Source organism: Antedon mediterranea, chromosome 8 (genome assembly GCF_964355755.1).
Source record: "Antedon mediterranea chromosome 8, ecAntMedi1.1, whole genome shotgun sequence".
NCBI classification, from domain to species: Eukaryota; Metazoa; Echinodermata; class Crinoidea; order Comatulida; family Antedonidae; genus Antedon; species Antedon mediterranea.
In genome coordinates, this window is record NC_092677.1 from 5647606 (window position 1) to 5669078 (window position 21473).

The window sequence follows — 21473 nt, forward strand, 5'->3', positions numbered from 1 at the left end:
TAGAATTATTATTTTTTTTGTTGGGAACCAATAATTACTACTTTACAATAAACAAAATTACTATCCTTATAAAGAGCAATTGAAAAAAACATATTTTTATTCGAAATTTGAACTTTAATTCATACAATTTACATAACATGCAAAATACAACACTAAATTAAAACAAGACAAATTTATAATCACTCAAATATCTAGTAGGTTAATGAGACGTAATCTCTTAAATACATGATGAGCATCTAATTTATGGATCCACAGTAACAATGAGACTAAAATCAAAAAAGACCCTGTGCATACAAACTGTAATGATCATCTGGCATTTGTATATAAATTTCAACTAATAACATTCCACAACAACTGTATATTTTCTGTCTTCCTTCAACTTCTACTTCACATATGTATATTCCTTCATCTTCAGATTTAATGTTTCTGATTTCAAGACACACCTTATTCTTATTAATATATGCACATTGACAGGGTAATCCTAAATTGGTTTTTAAATTTTCAGGTGAGTTTATTGATGTCAGGAAGGTCTTTGCTTCTCCTCCAGCATGCTTATACCACTTGATATCGGATATTACAGCTGAATCATCAAAGTATGTTATATTTAAAAACAATTCAACATATTTTCATCCCTCATTAGTAGTAACATCAGGAATCTCCATTTTGAGAGCAGCTATAAAAACAAGACCAGGAGACAATAATTCTTTAAAACTGAATTTTATTACTGGACTTGATTTGCAGTATTTAGCTTAAAAAATGCTTTACCTACTTTATTTAAGAAATTGCATTTGACTATTTTAAAATCATTCATATAATTATTAATTGTATAGCATTTTATTTTATCTTTATCTGTATTCTGTTGAGTTTTATGTTGTCAGATGAATTTGAGATCTAGAAATTAAATTTCTAATATAGTTGTCAACTCATAATGATTAATGGAAGATACACACTTGGAGAAAAATAAAATGCATTACCTTATACACAGAAAAATAGAATAGTAGTACTTTAGGGTTAAGTGTCTTTAGTTTTGGGGTTTTTCAATGCCTTGGGTATTTAATAGAGGTAACTAATACAGTATTCATGAGTGTTTTAAGCACTGATTTGCCACCACCACACAATGTGAGAAGAGCTGCTTTAGATCTAGGTGATCAAGATAGTAATAAGTTTTGGATTATTTAAAAAACCTAAAAAAAAAAGTTTTCCTTGGTATGTACAACCATAATGACTAAATATTTTACTTTAACAATACAAATTTAAGGTCTTACTTTCCTAGATAGAAATTGTACTGATATCCTAATATTTAGAACTGTCAATTCAATCTTGTCTTTTGTCCGTAACGTACATATTTTCGCAGTTCTATTTTTAGCAACAGGATTCTTTCACATTAACTTTTTTTTGGAAAGGGGGTATGTGGTATATTTAATATATAGAATTTAAACCAATTACCAGAACATTTTTATCAATTGATTTTCGACTTAGACTCCATGATTTAGAAAAACCAAAATAATAATAGTAGTAGCTTTTACTTTTGTAAAATATAAGGGCCTGAGGCCTATTTCATGTTCGAATAAAATCTTGAATTGAATTGATAATATTTTGTTTGTCCGTCCTTTTCGTTGAATAACACTCTTTTACATCAAGCACAATACAATTTTCATCTTTGATAATTATTATGATGATTTCTGAAGTCACATTTTGCAGAGGAACTGTAAATAAAGTAACACATTACCTTCCTTAACTGTCAGCTGTGTAGAATCTTCCAGCTTCTTTTCTCCATCAACTGGCTTCACTTCACATTGATACTTCCCAGCATTACCAAGTATAAAATTCTTTATCTTCAAAGACAGAATGCTATTTTGGTAACTTGTTACTTCAAATCTGCCATCTTTAGAACCATCCTTAATCTCTGTTGTGCCATCTTCCTTAATCTTCTTCCACTTGTAACCTGTTAATGGCATATCTGCTGGTCCATATCTGCACTTCATTTCAAAATTACTGACACCACGTTCTGTTGAGTAGTTTGGATTTACCATTTCAATCCCTTCAAAAAATGTGAACATTTTAGATAACAATTTTGTGCAGTTTGATTTCCATTTTCAAATAGATTAAGAACATACACATAGTAGTATTTTGTCAAAAAAGAATGAAGCTGACTTCATTTTAATAACCTTTTATAGGATATTTTAAATATTCTTTTCTGTATTCCAATAAAAATAAATGATACTGTTTTTTTCAAATATTATGTGCATATATTGTATATTTAACTTATGTCATCAACACTTTCTATAGAGTATCTTATAGGGATATTAAAGAAACAAATTATAAAAACTCACAATAAACAGATAAATTGTTGACACCTCGATACTGCTGTCTACTGCCATCTATGCTGCAGTGGTACTCTCCTGAATGAGATCTCACAGGATTTGGAATTGTTAGGTTGATGCCTCCTCTACCATTTGTAGACACTGAAAAAACATAAATTAAATACACAATTGTTTTCCCATAAATTGAGCTTTCAGTTTGAAATAAAATATTTTCTTTTTTTTGTTATTCATCTAAACTGAGACATTTGAATTATATTCTGAACTATGTTATGTTTTACAAGGGAAGAGTGAAATTAAGTTTCACCAATCCACTATAAAATAAATGCAACCTTTTTAAACTAGCTTATAGGAATATGCAGTCGTTCCTGTAGTATAAATTAAAAGAAAATAGATGTGTTGTTACTTACTTGTATATGAACTTGATCTAAAAAAAAGAAGCAATATGAAAATAAATAAAATCAAGTAATTGCTTAACCAGAGTTGAAAGATAATCTATATTAGGCATAATAATTGAGTATTCATTAATTTCTGTTCCATTAAAATAGCGGTCATAAAATAAATAATTTTTATTCTGTTCACTATTATATACTAGAAAAAGATCTTTAAATATCAAATAAAATCAACTTATTCTTTCAAATCAAAATAAGGTAAACACATAACTTCTTAATTCCTTTTTTTTTGTAAAATGAAAACAGAATAAAAATAATAAAGCTCATTAAAAGGCTTTTTTTTTTTTTTTTGAAATATATATTTAAAAATAATTTGTTGTTGAAAAAGCCATGTTAAGGTCACATACAGGTTATTTATATTTATATTTCCTTGATAAACCGTAATTTAAAGAAAAGCAAATAGGCAACCAGAAGCCCATTTATTTTAAATAAGCAAATTAATTTGACTTTTTTAAAATCAGCAAATTAATTTAAAAAAATTAAAACTGGAATATCTAAATTGGTGTGATTTAATTCATCGTTATTGGTTATATTTTGTGGGACAATACATTTTTAAATATAAATAGTAGAGATTATGAATACAATACCAACAAATTGACACAGAAATATTATATCAATTTATTATATTATATAAACATTGCAGCAAGCATCAATATTGATGCATGTTGCTCTAACCATTATTTGTGTAATTTGTTTGTAGACAGAACTAAATGTAAGCAAGCAATGAATGAAGGAAAACATTACAGTAGTACATGATGATATAAACAGCAACAAGAGTAAGCAGGAGAATATCTTAGAATCCAATGGTACATGATAAAAATAAATGCTAATAATAATATATGTATATAACAATAAATGCTAATGTAAATGCTATTTTACAAGCAACAGTAGATGATGAAAAGAAAAAAGGTATTGTAGGAGGCACAGTAGCAAGCAAATTAAACAGGCAACCCATAAGCCAAAGTTAAAGATAAATTATTCAAAATATGTTTTAGATTTAAAGTGCATCAAACCTGTGAATTAAAATACAATTGTAGCTTAATTCCGATTTGAATAATTTGTTTGTAAGAAGATATTGAACACTGATAAAAATTGGAAATCATTATTTATCTCCATTTTATGTTTTCGCACCAATTAATAATTGATTAATAGGCACACTTTTTAAAATCACATTCATTTTCATGCCGTGATTGAGAATTACACTATGCCATACAGTGCTCACAGAATTTGAAGAAGGTTGCCTTCCAAATTCTTTGATGTCCTTTAGCGATAGCCAAATGAAAAAGAAATAACAAACTTGTAGACGAATATAATTTTGCAATAAAATATATTACCACACATTCCACAAACCATTACCTTTTAGGTGAGTCATTTGCTAGGACAATAAAAAAATAAACAAAGAATACATTCAGTAAAGTTTTAAAAGTGACCAAGGTGTTTTGCAAAAGGTAATGACAAACTTATTTATTTCAGTTTCATCTTTTTTGCCTTAACACCAAAGCTACAGTATAATATAGAGTAAAGAAACGGTCTGCTTTAAGAAATAGAAATTCACAATTATTAATTAATATTAATTAAAACAATAAAAATACAATGAAAGATATGCAACAATATAATTATGATTATTATGTATAAATATGCTTTACTCTGTAATAAGGACAAATACTTTCCTCAATTTGTAATTTGTTTTGTTGTATAATAAATTAGATTGTATTGTATCTTTAAAATGCATGTTTTTACTTCTTTCTTTTACTTTTTTACTATGTCAACATCATTATAGTTTACATAATGCAATGTAAAGCAATACAAAGAGTTAGACCTTTATTTTGTTTAAATTGTCACATTCTTTGAAATACCAAGTATCTGACAACATTTAGACTGGAACTCAAGTTCAAGTCTTTTAGCAAAAATGGCAACTGTAACCTTTAACATTCAAAAGTCTACAAATAAATGGTTTTTAACAAAAAAATATGCAAAGAACAGAATATTTTTTCTTTTTATCTAGCTTTTAGTGTATAAGTTTTGCTTGAAGTTCCATGAACATACAAATCCAAGCTAAATACAGATACCACAACTGACCTAGTCATACCTACTGTACTTACGAATCTCAGCTCACAAGTCACATATGTCTTAATGATTCAAATAAGACTGAAGATTTTAATATTTTTAATATTTTTATTTTTTTGGTTTAAAAAGATATATTGCCCACCTAAACAATTTTTATTTTTTTATATTTTGTTGTTGAATGTATGCCATTTTAATTTCACATAGTTATTCACTTTGACTAAAAATTGGATCACCAAAAAATGATTTACCTTTAAAAAACTGTAATTTAAATTTAATTGTTTATTTATTTTTTTTTTTACAAGTGAAATCAGTATGTTTGTTGTTTTTTTTCCTATGGAAGTGAACAACATTAAAACTGCAAAATCTGGTTTATTAATCTTTATTTTTCATTATTTGGGTGACAATACATCTTTAAAAAAAAGCAGAAAAAAGATGCTGAAAAAAATGTCTAAAACCCATGTGTGTAGATGTAAGACTAGATCAAGAATAACGACTTTACTGTCATACGTGCCCATGCATTTTTTCAAAATTATACTTATATTTAGAATTTATTATCAACAAACATTATGCTTGACCAATTTTTAAGAGCTGAAGAATGGGTTAGCTTGAACTAATAACTACTGAAGGTACAATTATGATGACTTCATTTGCAATACCTAGGTTTGTCATATACTGCACAGCAAACTTCCTATGTACACAAACCCAGCACAAGTGCTTACAAGAATATTTCCAAACTCAACAACCAGTTATTGGTAGTTCAACGAGATCAACCAAGATATTTTCAGTCTGCTTAATATTTTATTTACATCACATGGTGAGAATCTTGTTGAATGTTATTAATGTATCATATCTTCTGCATGTGGTCTTGGACAGCATGTGATTAATAAAATGGCCATTTGTTTTTTTTATAGTAAAATTAAATGCATTTTTGCTTTTTTTAAAGTATTTTGTTTTACCTTTAGGATGTAGCACTCCTTCTGATAATTCAAAATAAGAAGTTTGTGCTTCGGTTCTTTTTATTTTCTTAGATGTACTGGGACGTAAATCGAGATCAACATATTTTATCTCTTTCTATAAATAATTAAAATAGATAACTACATAAACATAACAAATGACACCTGTTAAATACATTCATTGTTCAACAAGGTACTTTCTTCAATTGGTCGGATTGAAAATATTGTTATTTTTGCAACAATTGGTTTTGTTAGATTATCAGCAATCAAATGTTTCTACATCTAAGTGTACTGTATAAACTTACAGGTTTCACAGATTCAGGTAGTATTTTTTTATCTTTTCCAGATATTCCTATGATGACAAAATATCAACTTTACATAAAATTGAAAACACTATATTTGGTTTTTTTAAAAAGATCAATAATGCTAGATCTCAAATTGAACCAAATCTAAGAGCAGTGATTATTATTAAGTTTTACTTGTTCTATTTCAAAACAAAAAAAATGGTTTAAAAGTTATGATCTTAAAATTTAAGTAACCACAAGTAAAAGGTGTGACATTATAGTACCATAATAGTGTTGTGGTTAATTGCAAAAATCCAAAAATTGCACAATATTGTAATAGAAAGGTTAACATTATTTTAAAAAAATCATCCGCAACTACTGTACTAACAATTTTAATTATAGCAAAAAACAAAGCAAAAACTTTAAAAAAAATTGTTTTAAATGATATCACCAGTAGGGTTTCTGCCATGTCCTAAATCCGCATAAGTGACGGGTTTATCTTTCTTCTGTGAAAATATTTAAATTACATAAATTTGGAATCGGAAATCATTTTGGAAATAAATCATAAATTTCAAAGGTTTCATTTGTTTCTATTTATGGTTTAGAGACTATCACAAATTGTAAACAAAAGTGATTTAATAAATAATATTGATTTCTTTACATTTTTCAAATTTAACTACATAAAACTGATTTCTTTTATAAAGCTTTTAAAGTAAAACAATTTCTTACTGTAATACTTCTGCCAATGCGTCTTCCTTAATAATTAAATAAAGAAGATAGTATAATTTAATAAGAACAAAGTATTTTAATCTTAGTATAAAATAATACTGTTTAACATTTTCAGTGAACAATTCACATAAAAAGTCCCCAGCATTTCAATAGTGCTGCAGTACTTTATTCACGGGAGGTACCAACCAAGAAAGAAATTGCTTGGCCTTTCTCTTTTTCATTTCATTTCATTTATTTATTTGACCAACAAAACATAATATACAATGTACAAAGATGAATTGGTCAGGGACTGCTAAAGTAATACGATTACTGTAACTACAAGAGTCAGCAGTCCAATGATCTTAACTAAAATATATAATTTTATGAACAAATAAAGTAAAAAGCTGTGAGTATACAACAAAAAAAAGAACAAAAATGATATACAAAAAAGTTGAATAAAATAGTATTAGTATTTTAGTTACATTTTTAATTAAGTTCAGAAGAAAACACTGTATTCTGGTAGATCTTGTGTAATGTAGCATCTACTGTAAATAGTAACAAAATATAATATGTACATCTTGAAGTTGTTGCCACTTTGATTTTCCTTAGTGAGCAAGACACAACACACTAGAGCCTAACACTTTAGTAGAATAATACAGTAGATATGAAAACCATTGTTCTATATGAGCATAGGTGTAGATGTTTCTTATCTAGTTTTAAATAATACACTGTTCTTCTGTTTTATTGCTGTACAGTAGGTAACTATGAGTTTTACAACATGACTGCTAAGCAGTAATCAAGCACTTACTGAATATTGTTTTTATTATTTACTGTGGAAGGGTAGATATTTTCGGGATGGTAATGTACACTATAAAACATCACACTACATACTACATTCACAAAATTAAATGGTCAATAAATGCAAGATCTAAGAATTAAGATTCAATTAAAAATTCCTATTTGGACTGTTTATCTTTCTTATACCAGCAGCTTAAAGCTGAACAGAGATTAATGGTTAGGTTTACAGTACCTTCATATTCAGCATTTCCACCAGATGTTCCTTGATGTTCTGCTAAATGTTCTTCATCTTCATCATCAGGATTTATCTTTGAAATAAAACATTTTTAATGCAGTTCAGGCTGATGCTAGCAAGAAATTTTCTTTGCCAAAATATCAAAAAGTTAGAAAATTGTTTATCCTGACAATAGAAATAATAATAAACATGACCAACCTCAAACCTTTGTCCGGATATAGCAGAGATTGTTATTGGCTGTTGTTGGCTATGTGAACTTGATGTGATGAAAACTTCTGTTTCATTGTCCATCATCTGATACTCTTCACCACTTCTAATACCACAGTACATATGACAAATACAAATTAAAATTAAACTACAGCATGGACCTTTGGAGCGTCTTTCATGAAAGTTCATATTTAAACAAATCTGTGTTGCATTTAAAAAATTGGTTATTGATCTCTAAAGATTTCAAATTATTTCTATTTAATGTATAAACGTTACTAAACTCACCTGTTTCCATGTCTCTTATCTTTATTTTTGTATCTAACTATTAAATAAACATAACAGATATTTGACCAGAAACAAACAAAACAATTATCTCTTATGAAGTGAATTAATGTATAGTATTAATATTGTACATATGAATGTTATTATTAGTAAACATACCCTAGTAAAGTACAATAATGAACATTTTTACTTTGAGCAATTGTATGTCACATGAATTTCCGTATGGACAAATAAAATGAACTATGAACTATGAACTATAATTGCAACAATTCACTCAACATTTTAAACTATTTTTTAGCCCATCAGCAACCAATCAGATATAGAGGGCAGTGTTACTGAAATTGGCTGATAAAATACAAAAAATAACACACATACAGTGCAATACATTTTAAATAGTCATTCCATTTACAACCCTGAATGTTCAACATATGATTCATCTATTGAATTAAAGATGTATTGTTCCTTGAAACACAAAAAATGAAGGTCAAAATATTCTAAATTTAAATTGGGTATATCAAAGTAATATTAAAGTTAGTAAAAAATTCGAGCCAAAAACAACAAGTTTACGTAATTAACAGGTAAAATTTGATTACATTTCGTCTGGAAAATCGTTGCTAGCGAAAGTAAACTAAGATTTCAAACCACAAGTATGCATTATGCATTGCTAATTTGTTTTCAACTCGTCACGGTTGAGAAGGTGTTTTCACACAGATCGGGAGGAAGTTTATGATTATGCATACAGAGTAGCCAAACAAATCGTGTTGCATTATGGGATATATTTTGATCGAAAACTTTGACTGGAAGTAAAAAAAACGTCTGTATTTCAGATAAATGATTTTTTGGTGAACGTTAATAACTATTATGATACTTCAAAATGACCCACCTTTTTTCGAAATCTTTTTTTTTTTTTTTTTTTTAAATTAGTCAAAGGGACAATACATCTAAAGGGACAATACATAAAAAGAAAGTAATTAACTAATTATCATATGAAACTATCATAAAAACTCACAGGGAATGTCCCATTTTCTGCCTAGTCTATTAACAAAAAATGTAGTGTTTTCCCACCGACACTACAGTGAAATACAAATTTGTTTTGCAATGAGAATATTCATATCCGCAATGAGGAAAACTTCATATTAGACAGACTGGTAATCATTAATAAAGTTATCTAATGTACTATATATAAATGATATCATTAATAGTAGTAGATAACTATATTTATGATTATCATAGATATTTTAAAAATAATAAAAAGATATTACTTACATGATTTGATGCAGTATTCAACACAAAAAAATCCACAAAAGTAAAGGCAGCAATAACAGACAAACTGACAGACTGTTTTCCAACTACTGAATTGCTGTTGATTTGAACCAATCACCTTGTCTTCTTTTTTTATTTCAACCGTCTTGAACCTTGCAATACTTGGACGGTATTTAAAACTCATCTCAACTGGTTTACCACCTTCAACTGTCACTGTATTAATATCTGTATTGCTCCACTCAATATTCTTGTAATACATAAAATCTAAAAATAAAAATTTAAACAATCTTACCCATAAAAAAAAAATTAATACAATCATATAAATAAATTATTTGCTGAACAGAATACTATATTAAATACAATACCGTATTTATTCATAAAATTAATAAATTTAACAATCTCATTTGTCGCTAAGGGCCTGTTTGGACAAACAGTAATTGAATATGTAAGATTGACGCATGCGGCGAATACATCTTGGCCAAGGGAATAAAAAGTGCAAACAATTAACTACTAACTTTACCGTGTATTTCAAAAACTAGCGAACAAGATTTGTTTTGATAGTCTTCACCTCTACACCATACATTATTGTACATTCCTATCCTGACAAACTATTCAAAACTTTCTATATAAAAGTCAAAGATAGTAAGGTCTCGGGTCCATTCTGCAGTTGCCACAGATTGACTTCTTCATCAGTACTTCTATGAATGGATGATTAGTTGGGAACATGAACGCTAGTTAATCATACCCAGTACCGTTTTGATCGTATGATCATTCGGGAAAACACCTCACAATGCTGCGAAGGTACATCATCATTAAAGCAAATTAAACTCATATTGTCAAGTTAGGCAATGGCAGCTACAGTATATCGGCTGAATTATCGTTATACATAATTCGGTCTCAATTTGTAAGGTTGATCACAAAAAAACGACAGAAAATAGTAGTAGTTTATGGAAGATCATGACGGCAGTGGTACCGTCGCATGTGGGATAAAACTGGAATTATAACACAGTACAATTTTGACTGGTGGTCATATGAAATATGACTTTGACAACGTAAAATTTTTAACGTTTAATGTGTAAACTTGTCTAGCACATATAAAAGCCAAAGGTTGAGAACACTTGATTTGATCCAATTAAAAATAACCAATAAAGGAACTGAAAGTGAAATAGTTTCAAAGATAATCTCAATGTGCATGCTATTCAATTGATAATAATATTAAATAAATTAATAATTCAGGGAAAAGATGCTTTACTTACAAACAAGGAGCAGTAACCATAGGAACAGACAAACAACAATCAAAGCAATCAGGATGATATAGAATGATCCTGGACCTGCTGGAATAATAATTCAGTATTTTCCAATTATTATTATTATTATATTTATATATGTATCATTTTTTTGTAGAATCAGTTACAAATAATTTAAAAACCTGTATTTATCAATTTTTAAAATTCAGATGAAATACTGTGACTGTCACTGTCAAGTAAACGTTGTGGCTGTACCAATATACAGTTTGCTGATTTTATTAGATCATGCTGATATGCCGCAATGATTATAATAATGTGGCCATGGCAACAGACAAAATAAACATTTTACTATAGCCTGCAATTCTATTTGTTTTGAGATTGCCATATACAAAATTTCTATATCAGTTCCTTGTTTTTAGGACCCAAGTGGAAATAAGTTTTTAACTTTTCTTGGCATTCCTTGTAATCAAGGCCTGTGTTTCTGTGCAATTGTTTTTTCTACTTTTTTTTTTGCATTGTTTTTATTGTTTTTTAACCTTGATTACTAAATAAAGAAATTCAAATTCAAATTAAAAAAACTTACTCAATTTTAGTATGGTAAATAAGTACATAAGTGGGTTTGAGTCCCACACAGAAATTACTGCACTTGCATATATTTCCGCAAGTATTCTCAATGTACTTAGTATAAAGTACAAATTACGTCAGAGTAGGGCAAAACATTATTTATTATTTGTTTGTTGTTATTTAAAAAATACACAATCAACACTTGTTTTGCACTGTTAGTGAAACATCTATAAAGCTAACAAAAACATGAATTGAAACAAAGTATAAATTAAAACAAAAGCATAATTTTAAAAATAAAATAAAAATGTATAAAGAACACTGCATCGATACTACCACAATAATATCAAAATTGAAACCTGTCATAAGAAAACATAATATTGTCAATCATGACAATTTTAATGACTGTATTGTTTTTTAATACATAAAATTTGTTAACCAGCACTATTGTTAAACTGATTAAAAACGAAGTTGTAACATCTTTAAATGTATTTTTCTTCTTCTTTCTTATCTATGGTGAACTTGCATCTTAATAAATAGTATGGGAAATTTCTAATCTTTTTTTAGCCCTTAGGTGAAAGTGAATTAAAATGGCTTTCAAAAAATGAATTATTGAATTACCTTTTCAGTGGGACAATCTTTAAATTTAAAGCAGGTTTTTTTTAGATCATGACGGCAGGTACGGTCGCATGTGGAAAAAACTGGAATTATAACACAGTACAATTTTGACTGGGGGTCATTGAAATATGACCTTGACAATGTAAATTCCTTTGAGTTTACTGTGTAAACTTGACTAGCACATATAAAAGCCAAGGTTGAGAAAACTTGATTTGATCAAATTAAAAATAAACAATAAAGGAACTTGAAAGTGAAATAGTTTCAAAGAAAATTTCTAATCTTTTTTTAGCCCATTTAGGTGAAAGTGAATTAAAATGGCTTTCAAAAAATGACTTATTGAATCACCTATTCAGTGGGACAATCTTTAATTTAAAAGCAGGTTTTTTATGTTACCCCTAATTATTATATTGCTGTGAACAAAGCTCCTATTTCTATGAACTTATGAGTCACTGTAGCTTTGTGAATGAAATTAAAGCATATCTCCACAAAATAAGAAAAGGAAACTTAATTTGCCAATGGTTCATTGCAAATACAAAAACAACTGAGTTTCAATAAGACATAAAAACAAAACAAAAATTGATTTCTAGCCAAATTATCAAGGACATTTTGTTTTTATATATTTTTGAGAAATGTTCAAGAATAATCTAATCATATGTTCATCACTAATAACTACACAAAAACAACAGTTCCAATCAGACATAAAAACAAAACTTGATTTCTAGCCAAATTATCAAGGAAGTTTTGTTTTTTATTTTTTGGGAAATTTCCAAATACCGTAATCATAAGCGATTGCCTTTACTATTCTTCTTAAAGGTGGCAATCCTGATCAAAATTCATTAACAATGGAAAAAAAACAGCTACAGTACACATTCTATTCTCTCGTATTACCCACTAGTTCAGACTACCTGCACTTTTATGCCCGACGATACATCATCAAAAGCATATTGATTGAAATATCTACATACATGCTGTACATGGTGTACCACAAACTTTATAGCAACATATTCTCTCTATTCATAAAGGCTTTTGCAACAATTCACTATTTGCCCCAATCGTAAGAAAAGTTTCATTGTTTGTGTCTTATTGGATTGCATTTCTGCTGACAGGATGTTAGGTCATTGTATTACGTCTAAATAAACATAATGCAAAGGATAATAAGCAGGATATCCGTACATTAAAACTAAGAAACAGTTTAAATAACAATTTAAGTTTATACAATGTTAAATTTAGTATAATTACCGACATTACAGTTTTCTAGTGTTGTTGTCTCATTAAGCCTTGCATTCTCTGCATAGCAAGTAAGAATTGATTGACATATCTCAATTTTTATAGTTGTTGTATTTTCTTCGTTCTCAGCCACTTTTCCATCTTGTAATATCAATACTAATGATGGCTTGGGATGGCCATCTGCTGTACATGTTGCAATACCATCTTCAGATGTAAAAGTAACAGTGATATCTAAATGAAAAATATCAGTTAATTTCAATTTAATGTGATATGTTTTAATTAAATTTTGCGATACACCATGATATGTAGTTCTAAAAAATTTAGTTTTTCGACGCTACGATCATTTTAGAAGTGAGGTGTTGTCCTGAGGATGGAAACTTTGAGAAACTCAACCATTTTTTTAGACATACGTGTAAACTGCAAACTTATATAACATATTGATTTTTGCCATGTTGGATATGGTGAATGAGGTAGAAAATCACTGAACCTAGTTGTGTAGCTTGGCTAGTACTAATAGAGATAGGATCATACTCATTTGAATGAATCAAAATACGAATATTAACATCCACATTGTATTAAAAATGGGAATATTTCCATGGATTGAAAATTCAATTAATTAGACAAAAAATCATTTTTTATGGTTTACATACAATATACTATCAAGTGTTTTCCTTCACTTGTTTTAGCATTCTCTCCTTTAAACTGATCACTTTCTGCTTTACATGTATAATTCCCAGCATCTTCTTCAGTAGCTGATTTAATCTTAAGAACCGACTCTGTACTGTTATTTGCAATCTCATATCTAGAAGGGTTGTTGGTGTTGACTGTCTGTCCATCCTTATACCAAGTAATGTGAGGAATAGGATCACCATCAGGTATACTACAGGTAAAGGTCACTAATTGACCTTCGTAGATAGTACTTTCTGAGGCAATAAGAAGTGGTTGATCCAAGTCTGAGGTAAACAATTAAATGCAAGAAAATATGCAACATTATTCTTAGCAGTAAACTATAAACCACTATTAATATTATCAAACACTTCTTTAAATCACTTTCAGAGGTTTATACAATTCTAATACGTTTGGGAACATTTATCTATGCTACATTGATTTGCCAGATGATTTGTTATTTCTTTAAATATAAAAAATGATTTTCTATTTGAAACACAACAAAATAATCACTACATATTTTATTTACACATATGATATAATAATTATATTGAAATAGTGTGTTTACTTACAATATACAGTTAGAATAGATGGATTTGATTGTTCAGTATATCCATCATTTTTACGTATCTCACAGTGAAATATTTTTTTAGAATCACCTCTCATTGGCTGTGAAATCCCCAAGTCAGCTTTTCTAGGTGTTATGTTCAATGTAAAACGTCCATTGTTTAACTTCTTATCATTTACAAGGTTTGAATTGATGATGAATCCATCTTCATTTAGTTCATCCCATTGTATTACATCAGGTGCAGTAGTAAATTGTGAATAATCACAAGTCATCACCACTTCAGCATCACCTTCCTTGGCTGTCTGGTTGGCTGCTGTCACCAACTGACAATGTGCTTCTGCAAATTAAACATACAAACGTGTTATAACCCTTTTAAAATGCCAGAGAGAATAATGATCCTAAATTGTGTAACCATGTGAGATGCAAAATACAAAATTGTAGGCTGATGTAAACATTGTAGTGGTCGTTAATAAACCACTAGGGTAAGTGATTAATTAAGATGGAAACATTTTAAGAAATACTGTATTTAACTTTAATCAAAGCAGCTTACCTTTTATAGTAATATCCAGTAATATTACTACAGCTACAAAAGACTGAAATAATAAACAAGAAATATTCATTAAAAAAAGTGCTACAATTCTTTATGTTTATTTTTACTGGAATTTGCCAATTTTATAAATAAATTAACATCAGACTTGAATAAAAAGTAATTTCTAATTTCAATATTAACAGCAAGTTGTTCATTTACTTGGAAAGTTCGGATGGCACTCACAAAAACAGTGATGCCGTAGTCAAATACTCGACGTCATAAAAGTATAAAATATCTTGGTATCTTTATTTCAATTTAAAAAAACCTTAAAACAGCCAAAAAGCTTGATTTAGGATTTTTTTACAAAAGGCCTTCAATTAAAAACATCAATTACAAACTTGATTTCATATAAAAAATATAGTGGTAATTACATTTATAGCAGTATCATCATCATCATCATCATCATAAAAAACGTTATATTGTTGTTTGTAGTATAAATGCCACAAATAACGGTTTACAACAATGATATCATTATGTTATGTATTATCATGTAATCTATTTATTCTTTCCTTAGTATTATTTTGTCCGTCAATTATCTTTCAATCAATTTCATCTGGCTATGTCAATTTTTCAGAGTATATTCCTTATGGCCAGGAATCAATGTGATTATCTTGTCACGATGCACAATCAAAAATTATGCACAATTTAACGAAATCATGTTTCAATGTAATCATATCTATCACAATTAAACCAAATTTGTTTGTTCATAAATTTCAGGTCATATTTCATCATATGGCAATTCAATTACATGCGTAGCAAATATAACGCATGCGTAAGGATGCTTAAAATTTTAAAAATTGTCAACATTTATTTTCGTTGAAATCAGAGTATGTTTCAGGCAATTTTAAGTGTTTAAAAAATTGCCATGAATGATTTCTGTTTTACAACCTTTCTTTAGTAATTTCATCATATTTTATTCACTTTTCAACTTGAAACCATGTTATATAAGCATGTCATTTCCTTAAAGTGTATGTATCATATGTATGATTATGAAATTAAGAGAAAAAAAGTTGATTACATCATCACTAATTGCATATTAAACACAAAAATAATTTAAATGAATGAATTAAATCTAGTTTTATTTCATTTTTGGTTGTGATAAAATTAACTTCCAGTCACGTTGCGCTGCTTGACTGTCACATTTGAAATTGGTAATGTTTTATTGTGGCCACGCTATTTTGTATAAGTCGCTATATACATTTTCGTCATTTAGATTATATTGTCCCTCTGAATTTTGTTGTTGTTGTTAAAAGGGTCCTACAGTAGATACTGTTAGTGTTCTAGTCTAGAACTTAACTTAAACCAAAGCTAAAATATACCTAGTCAAGACTTCTTACTGGTAGCCTTAATGGCGGTGGTGCGAAGAATTGTCTAATTTTGTAATAAAATTATTTGCTTACTTTCATCATTTAAATTCACTCTCTGACCTCCTATCATCGATAGTCGATCCAGTCCAGATTTTTCTGTGCACAATAGAAAGAAAAACTATTCACAAATATTTATAAGCTGCCCATTGTCCAATCACAGAGTGATTTATTTTTGTTCTAATCACTTTCATTTATAAAATTTGCACTGGATATTTGGGCACTCTACAAAATAAAAAAAAAAGAAGAAAAATATGAGGAGCAACTGGTCATGTATATAAAAATACGATATAAAGATTAAAGCATATCATATAGAAGGAGTGGCATGCAAAAAAAAAAACATGGGTCTAGGCCTAGGTCCAGCCTGTGTATTTTTAAAGGCCAGGTGCAGGCAAAAAATCATATTTATCCAATAATTATCGATCTATAGTTTCCCCTATATGTTTCATAATTTTTGGGATTTTATTTGTGTTACACGAGCTTGTTGGAAATGGATTAAGGAATAGAAGGATATGCATCAGTTTGAGATCAAAGCTTCCATGACTCTAACCGCCGACAATGTAAAAACAAAATAAACAATTTAATTAACCGTTGTTAACAATGAAATGGTCGTGTGCCTATATATTGTTTACTGCACATGCTCAACAACCTTTAACCTTGTTGGCTATGCTACTCACGTTTACTTAATTGTTTGAATATGATGACCTTTTCAAATTAAAAACAAAGTTCATATGTCTGAAGGAAAATGTTTTGAGTAATAACATTATTGAAAATTGGAAGAAAATTGATAACGTTTACGCGATATGCGCTCTATTGAATGTGACGAAGGTCTAAATTTCACATGAATTCATATCTACAACTCATTACCTTTTAGAATAATTTTTAAAAATGGGGGGTCACCAGCCATCTCGGACAGCTATAATCGATCGAAAAAAGGCATATTTTTATACAAATTTGCATATAATGGCCCATTTTCAAGCGCACGATTTTTAAAGTTTGACGTGCATGTGTGTCATTATTTTAAATTCATAATTCATCAAAAATGAAAGGAACTTATCCCAAAAGGTATATACAGAACAAAATCAAGTGCAAAAACGGTTTGTCTAAGCTGCGCGAGAGCTAAGTACGTAAAAGTGAGCATTTTATAACTTTCAAAGCGCGCGTACGCGCGAAAATACCAAGGTTCAAAATTTTGCTGATGATACAGGAAGATGACCCTTGACATGAAGCATCCGTGTGTCCAAGTTTCATTCGAAAAAGGCTGTTTCGTGTTAGTTTTGAATTTATAGTCATATTTTCATTAAACCATTTGTTGCACAACTACATATACGTGCATCTGCTGGCCAAGTTGCAACATAACTGCTACCACCGTTTTTGAGATCTGCTGCTGCGGACAAAAAATGAGCAGACTAAAAAATGAAATCTTTGACAATAACAATAATTACTAATATAACTTGAATTTTACGTTTCTTGGCCTAGTTAGTATTTTAACTTCAGAGTTCACTGTATTTTCATGCTAGGCCTATATAGAGCAAACATTTTTCACAGTATATCCACCATCTTTTTTCACCTTCTAGGGAGTCACCAGACATGTTATTACATTAGGTTAAACTACCTATCTTCCTGGTTTTTATAGCAGAATTTTGCTAAATTTTGTATTTGACCATGCATAAGGGAAATTCATGTTTTTTCGTCTAAACACAGGTTTTATATTTAAAATTCATGCCTGTACCTGAGCTTTAAGACACACAGTACAAATCCTAGAAGGGGGAGGGGAGGGGCTATGCTGGAATAGTAGCTGAACAACATACTAGCCTACCAATAAAGGGGCCTCTTGCTCTGTGTGTGTGCCACACCTTACTTCAACCAAAGCCTGGTGATTGGCTAGTGGTTATGTCATCCACATCACATCCAATCACCGGGATACATCACCACTGACTCTACTACTCTCTGGCAAACCAAAGAATATATATCACAAGAATGAGTATTCCGCGATTTTTGCATGAGAAATTTGTAACAGAGAGCTCCAGTGAGTGATGCCCGCCCTCATAAGGGTGGATGTATACATACTAAATAAGACTTGATTTTATAGACATGATACATGTCACATTAAATAGAATTATGATGATAGTTTTTGCAATTGTAAACTATTTTATAATACATATTTATTAACAAACTAGTGTTTATTCACTTTTACAGACAATTATTTACTAACATGCTAAGTTAGTTCACAAAAAAGGCCCAACACAGCAACACCAAAAACCAACGAATATTACTCAGCACGGCCTATTCTCTACCATTGCCGTGTGCTACTGTACGCCCGGTAAATTAAGTATTGTTTTTATGATATAAATTAGTATAAAACACATGTTATTAATAGGAGAAAATGTTAAATGTCATTAACATTTATTTGTTTTACCAGAAACAAGTTAAATATAGGAATATTATTAAACTATCCTTTGTGAAAACCCGTAAACACCAACACGCCCGGTCACGCTATCGTAGCGCCCGGTTGATAAATCAAACTGTTTATACGGCAGTTTTTACTAAATAAATTGCATAAAACGAACAATTAAATATTCAAATACTAGTACAGTATTTAACATGATGTTGGCATGTAGTTGATAACATTTTTTATCATGAAAATACTAGCTACCGGTGGTCTAGCCTTTGATTATTGAAACCGTCACAAAAAGTTGTATACATCCCAGATACATCCACACTTATGGCGGCGCCCTACCACATGGACAATATTACTGTTACAGAGAAAATCGCGGATTACTCATTCTTGTGATATATATTCTTTGCTTCAACAAAAGGCTGGCCTAGATTAGATCGATCTAGCCTTAGAGACCTACTAGGCCCAGGCAGGGTAGCCTATCCCCCATGGCCCAGCCATTATTATTACTACTAGGCCCTAAACACCAAACGGAAACAAACGATACCAAATGAGAATCAGAATGGTGTAAATACCTACCAAACGAAAATAGATAATTGATATTATGATAAAATTATTTATGAAAAGCCAATTTTTATAGCACCAGGCGCTAGCCTCCTACTAGCTAGTTCCGTTTCGTACCTGTCATTTATTTCGTAACTTTATTGTGAGTACCACACCTTAGAATTAGGCCTCAAAAATACTTTTAACGAAGGAGATCAAATAGGCCTAGCCTAGATCCTTTAAATTGATGAATTTACAGACGTGTTTCTCGCACAGGTTCGTGAATTTTGCATACGCCATGTTCAATGTTGTTGTTTCTATGGAGCGCCAAAAGAGCAATCATAATAGAGGGCTAAAAACTCAGTATAATGCGTATATTTAATGCATTTTGTGAAAATTACGTTAAATTTTAAAATATTTTGTCAATATCAATGCAACAAAATTATTACTGTTGATAATGTACATGGTTTTCGCAGTTTTCATTAATTTTTAAGAATGAAAATCGACACTGTTTGTTTACCTCAATGATCTAAATAATATTCCTCTTAGTCGTAAGTTGATATTTGAAAACAGCACATTATTAGCAGTAAAATGTTACAGCATTTTTATTGACAAAATATATTAAAATTAAACGTGTATTTCTATAATAGATGTATTAAAAGAAGACGCATTCCACTGAGTTTTTAACTATCTATTATATTTGCACTTTTGGCGCTCCAAAGAAAAAAAATATTGAACTTCGAGTATGCTAAATTCGCGAACGGTATGCGAGAAACATGTTTGTAAAATCATCAATTTAAAGAATTTATTTGTTACTTTTTATGTGATTCTTCTTCATAAAAGTACTTATGAGGCCCAATTTTAAGGTGCGGTATTCACAATAAGTTACTAAACAAGTTTGGAGTCAAAAAGAAGTCGAAATAAAAACAGGTAGATAAGATAAGATAAGATAAATTTATTGAACGAACGCTTTTGTATCAGCGGCACACGTTTATAAGACGGCAATTGTTCATTTACAAGGCAATGTAAAAACAAAAAGAAAAGTATCAAAAAATAACATTTAAGTCTTAACTAAGAAGCGAATTATACAAGTAAAATGAAATTAGTAAAAACAAGGTAATCTTACATATCGAACAATACTTAACCTATATGATGGAGTTAATGTTATTATCTATTTATTATCAGTATTATTAATATTTTCAAGTTTTAAGCGAATATATTATCATTATTATTACTAAAAATATATATATATATATATATATATATATATAATTGCTAATTGATTTATTATACTGTTATTATTAAAATAAATGCAACTTTTATATGAATATTTGTTCTTATTATATTTAATATTAATAGTTATTTGTAATTTAATTAAATGTGATACAATTTTTATTATTGTAATATAATGTTGCGTTGTTGAGGTACTAATGAAGGACTCTGACTCGCTTGACTGTCGTAACACATATATTGTTTATTCAGTATAATACTTCAGTACAATATACAACTATAAGTATAGATAAGGAACGGACGGTCAATGATGCTGTCAGTGAGGTGTGGAGTGTGTAGGTCTGCTTCTGAAGAAGTGGCTGTGAGGTGTGTGCTCCGTGAAATGGCTGTAAGGTGTGTGCTCCGTGAAATGGCTGTAAGGTGTGTGCTCCGTGAGGTGGCTGTAAGGTGTGTGCTCCGTGAGGTGGCTGTAAGGTGTGTCTGGGCCCTTCTGAACTTGGGGGTATATTGGCTCAGTTCATTAGCATAATGTCATTACATCATCTGTGAGGGTAACGATTGGTCCTAAGTTGATCCAGGGGTGTTTAAGTGGGAGTGATTAACGGTATAATAAGGTATTTCTGTGATGGATGACACTGTCAAATCTGTACTTAAATAGTGTCGATCACTCCTGGTTTAACGATGGGAAAGTCACAAAATTAAGCTAAGTGTTTTCTTTAGGGATTCTATTATAAACTAAATGGTCATTAAAACATCTGGACAAACTCTCCTTTGGACTTTCTGGGTCAAGTTTGTGAACCTATTTGAATTCCGATACAAAGGTCAATTTCTTAAATATAAAAGTATATCTTTATATCACATCCCTCTGTTTCCCTTTTTTTTTTTCTGCAAA

At 29.7% G+C, this 21473-nt stretch overlaps 1 protein-coding gene across 3 annotated transcripts; it reads right to left on the reverse strand.

Annotated features, from left to right (window-relative positions):
• Positions 1-145: 145 nt before the first annotated feature.
• Positions 146-19653, reverse strand: LOC140057216 (uncharacterized). 3 transcript variants are annotated; one of them, XM_072102780.1, is made up of 20 exons: positions 19490-19653; positions 16447-16509; positions 15008-15050; positions 14462-14794; positions 13874-14176; positions 13236-13454; positions 10827-10904; positions 9574-9834; positions 8311-8347; positions 8017-8128; positions 7816-7891; positions 6807-6832; positions 6529-6583; positions 6099-6145; positions 5797-5911; positions 4130-4148; positions 2732-2748; positions 2334-2465; positions 1730-2041; positions 146-673 (listed from the first exon to the last, which is right to left on the reverse strand). In XM_072102780.1, the coding sequence occupies exons 2-20, from the start codon at positions 16453-16455 to the stop codon at positions 627-629; spliced, it is 2241 nt and encodes a 746-aa protein (XP_071958881.1). In that variant the 5' UTR covers positions 16456-16509; positions 19490-19653; the 3' UTR covers positions 146-626. The 3 variants fall into 3 exon arrangements, with proteins under 3 accessions (XP_071958881.1, XP_071958880.1, XP_071958882.1); XM_072102779.1 differs by having other exon boundaries at positions 8017-8131; XM_072102781.1 differs by lacking the exons at positions 5797-5911; positions 6099-6145; positions 6529-6583; positions 6807-6832 and having other exon boundaries at positions 8017-8131.
• Between the last annotated feature and the right edge of the window lie 1820 nt (positions 19654-21473).

What these genes read in the sequence shown, in the direction of transcription:
- LOC140057216 (XM_072102779.1), bottom strand. An exon ending in AAAACACTTGATAGTATATT is followed by an intron (nt 13,455 to 13,873) that starts GTATGTAAACCA and finishes TTTTTCATTTAG; the next exon opens with ATATCACTGTTACTTTTACA. An exon ending in ATGGTTACTGCTCCTTGTTT is followed by an intron (nt 9,835 to 10,826) that starts GTAAGTAAAGCA and finishes TTTTATTTTTAG; the next exon opens with ATTTTATGTATTACAAGAAT.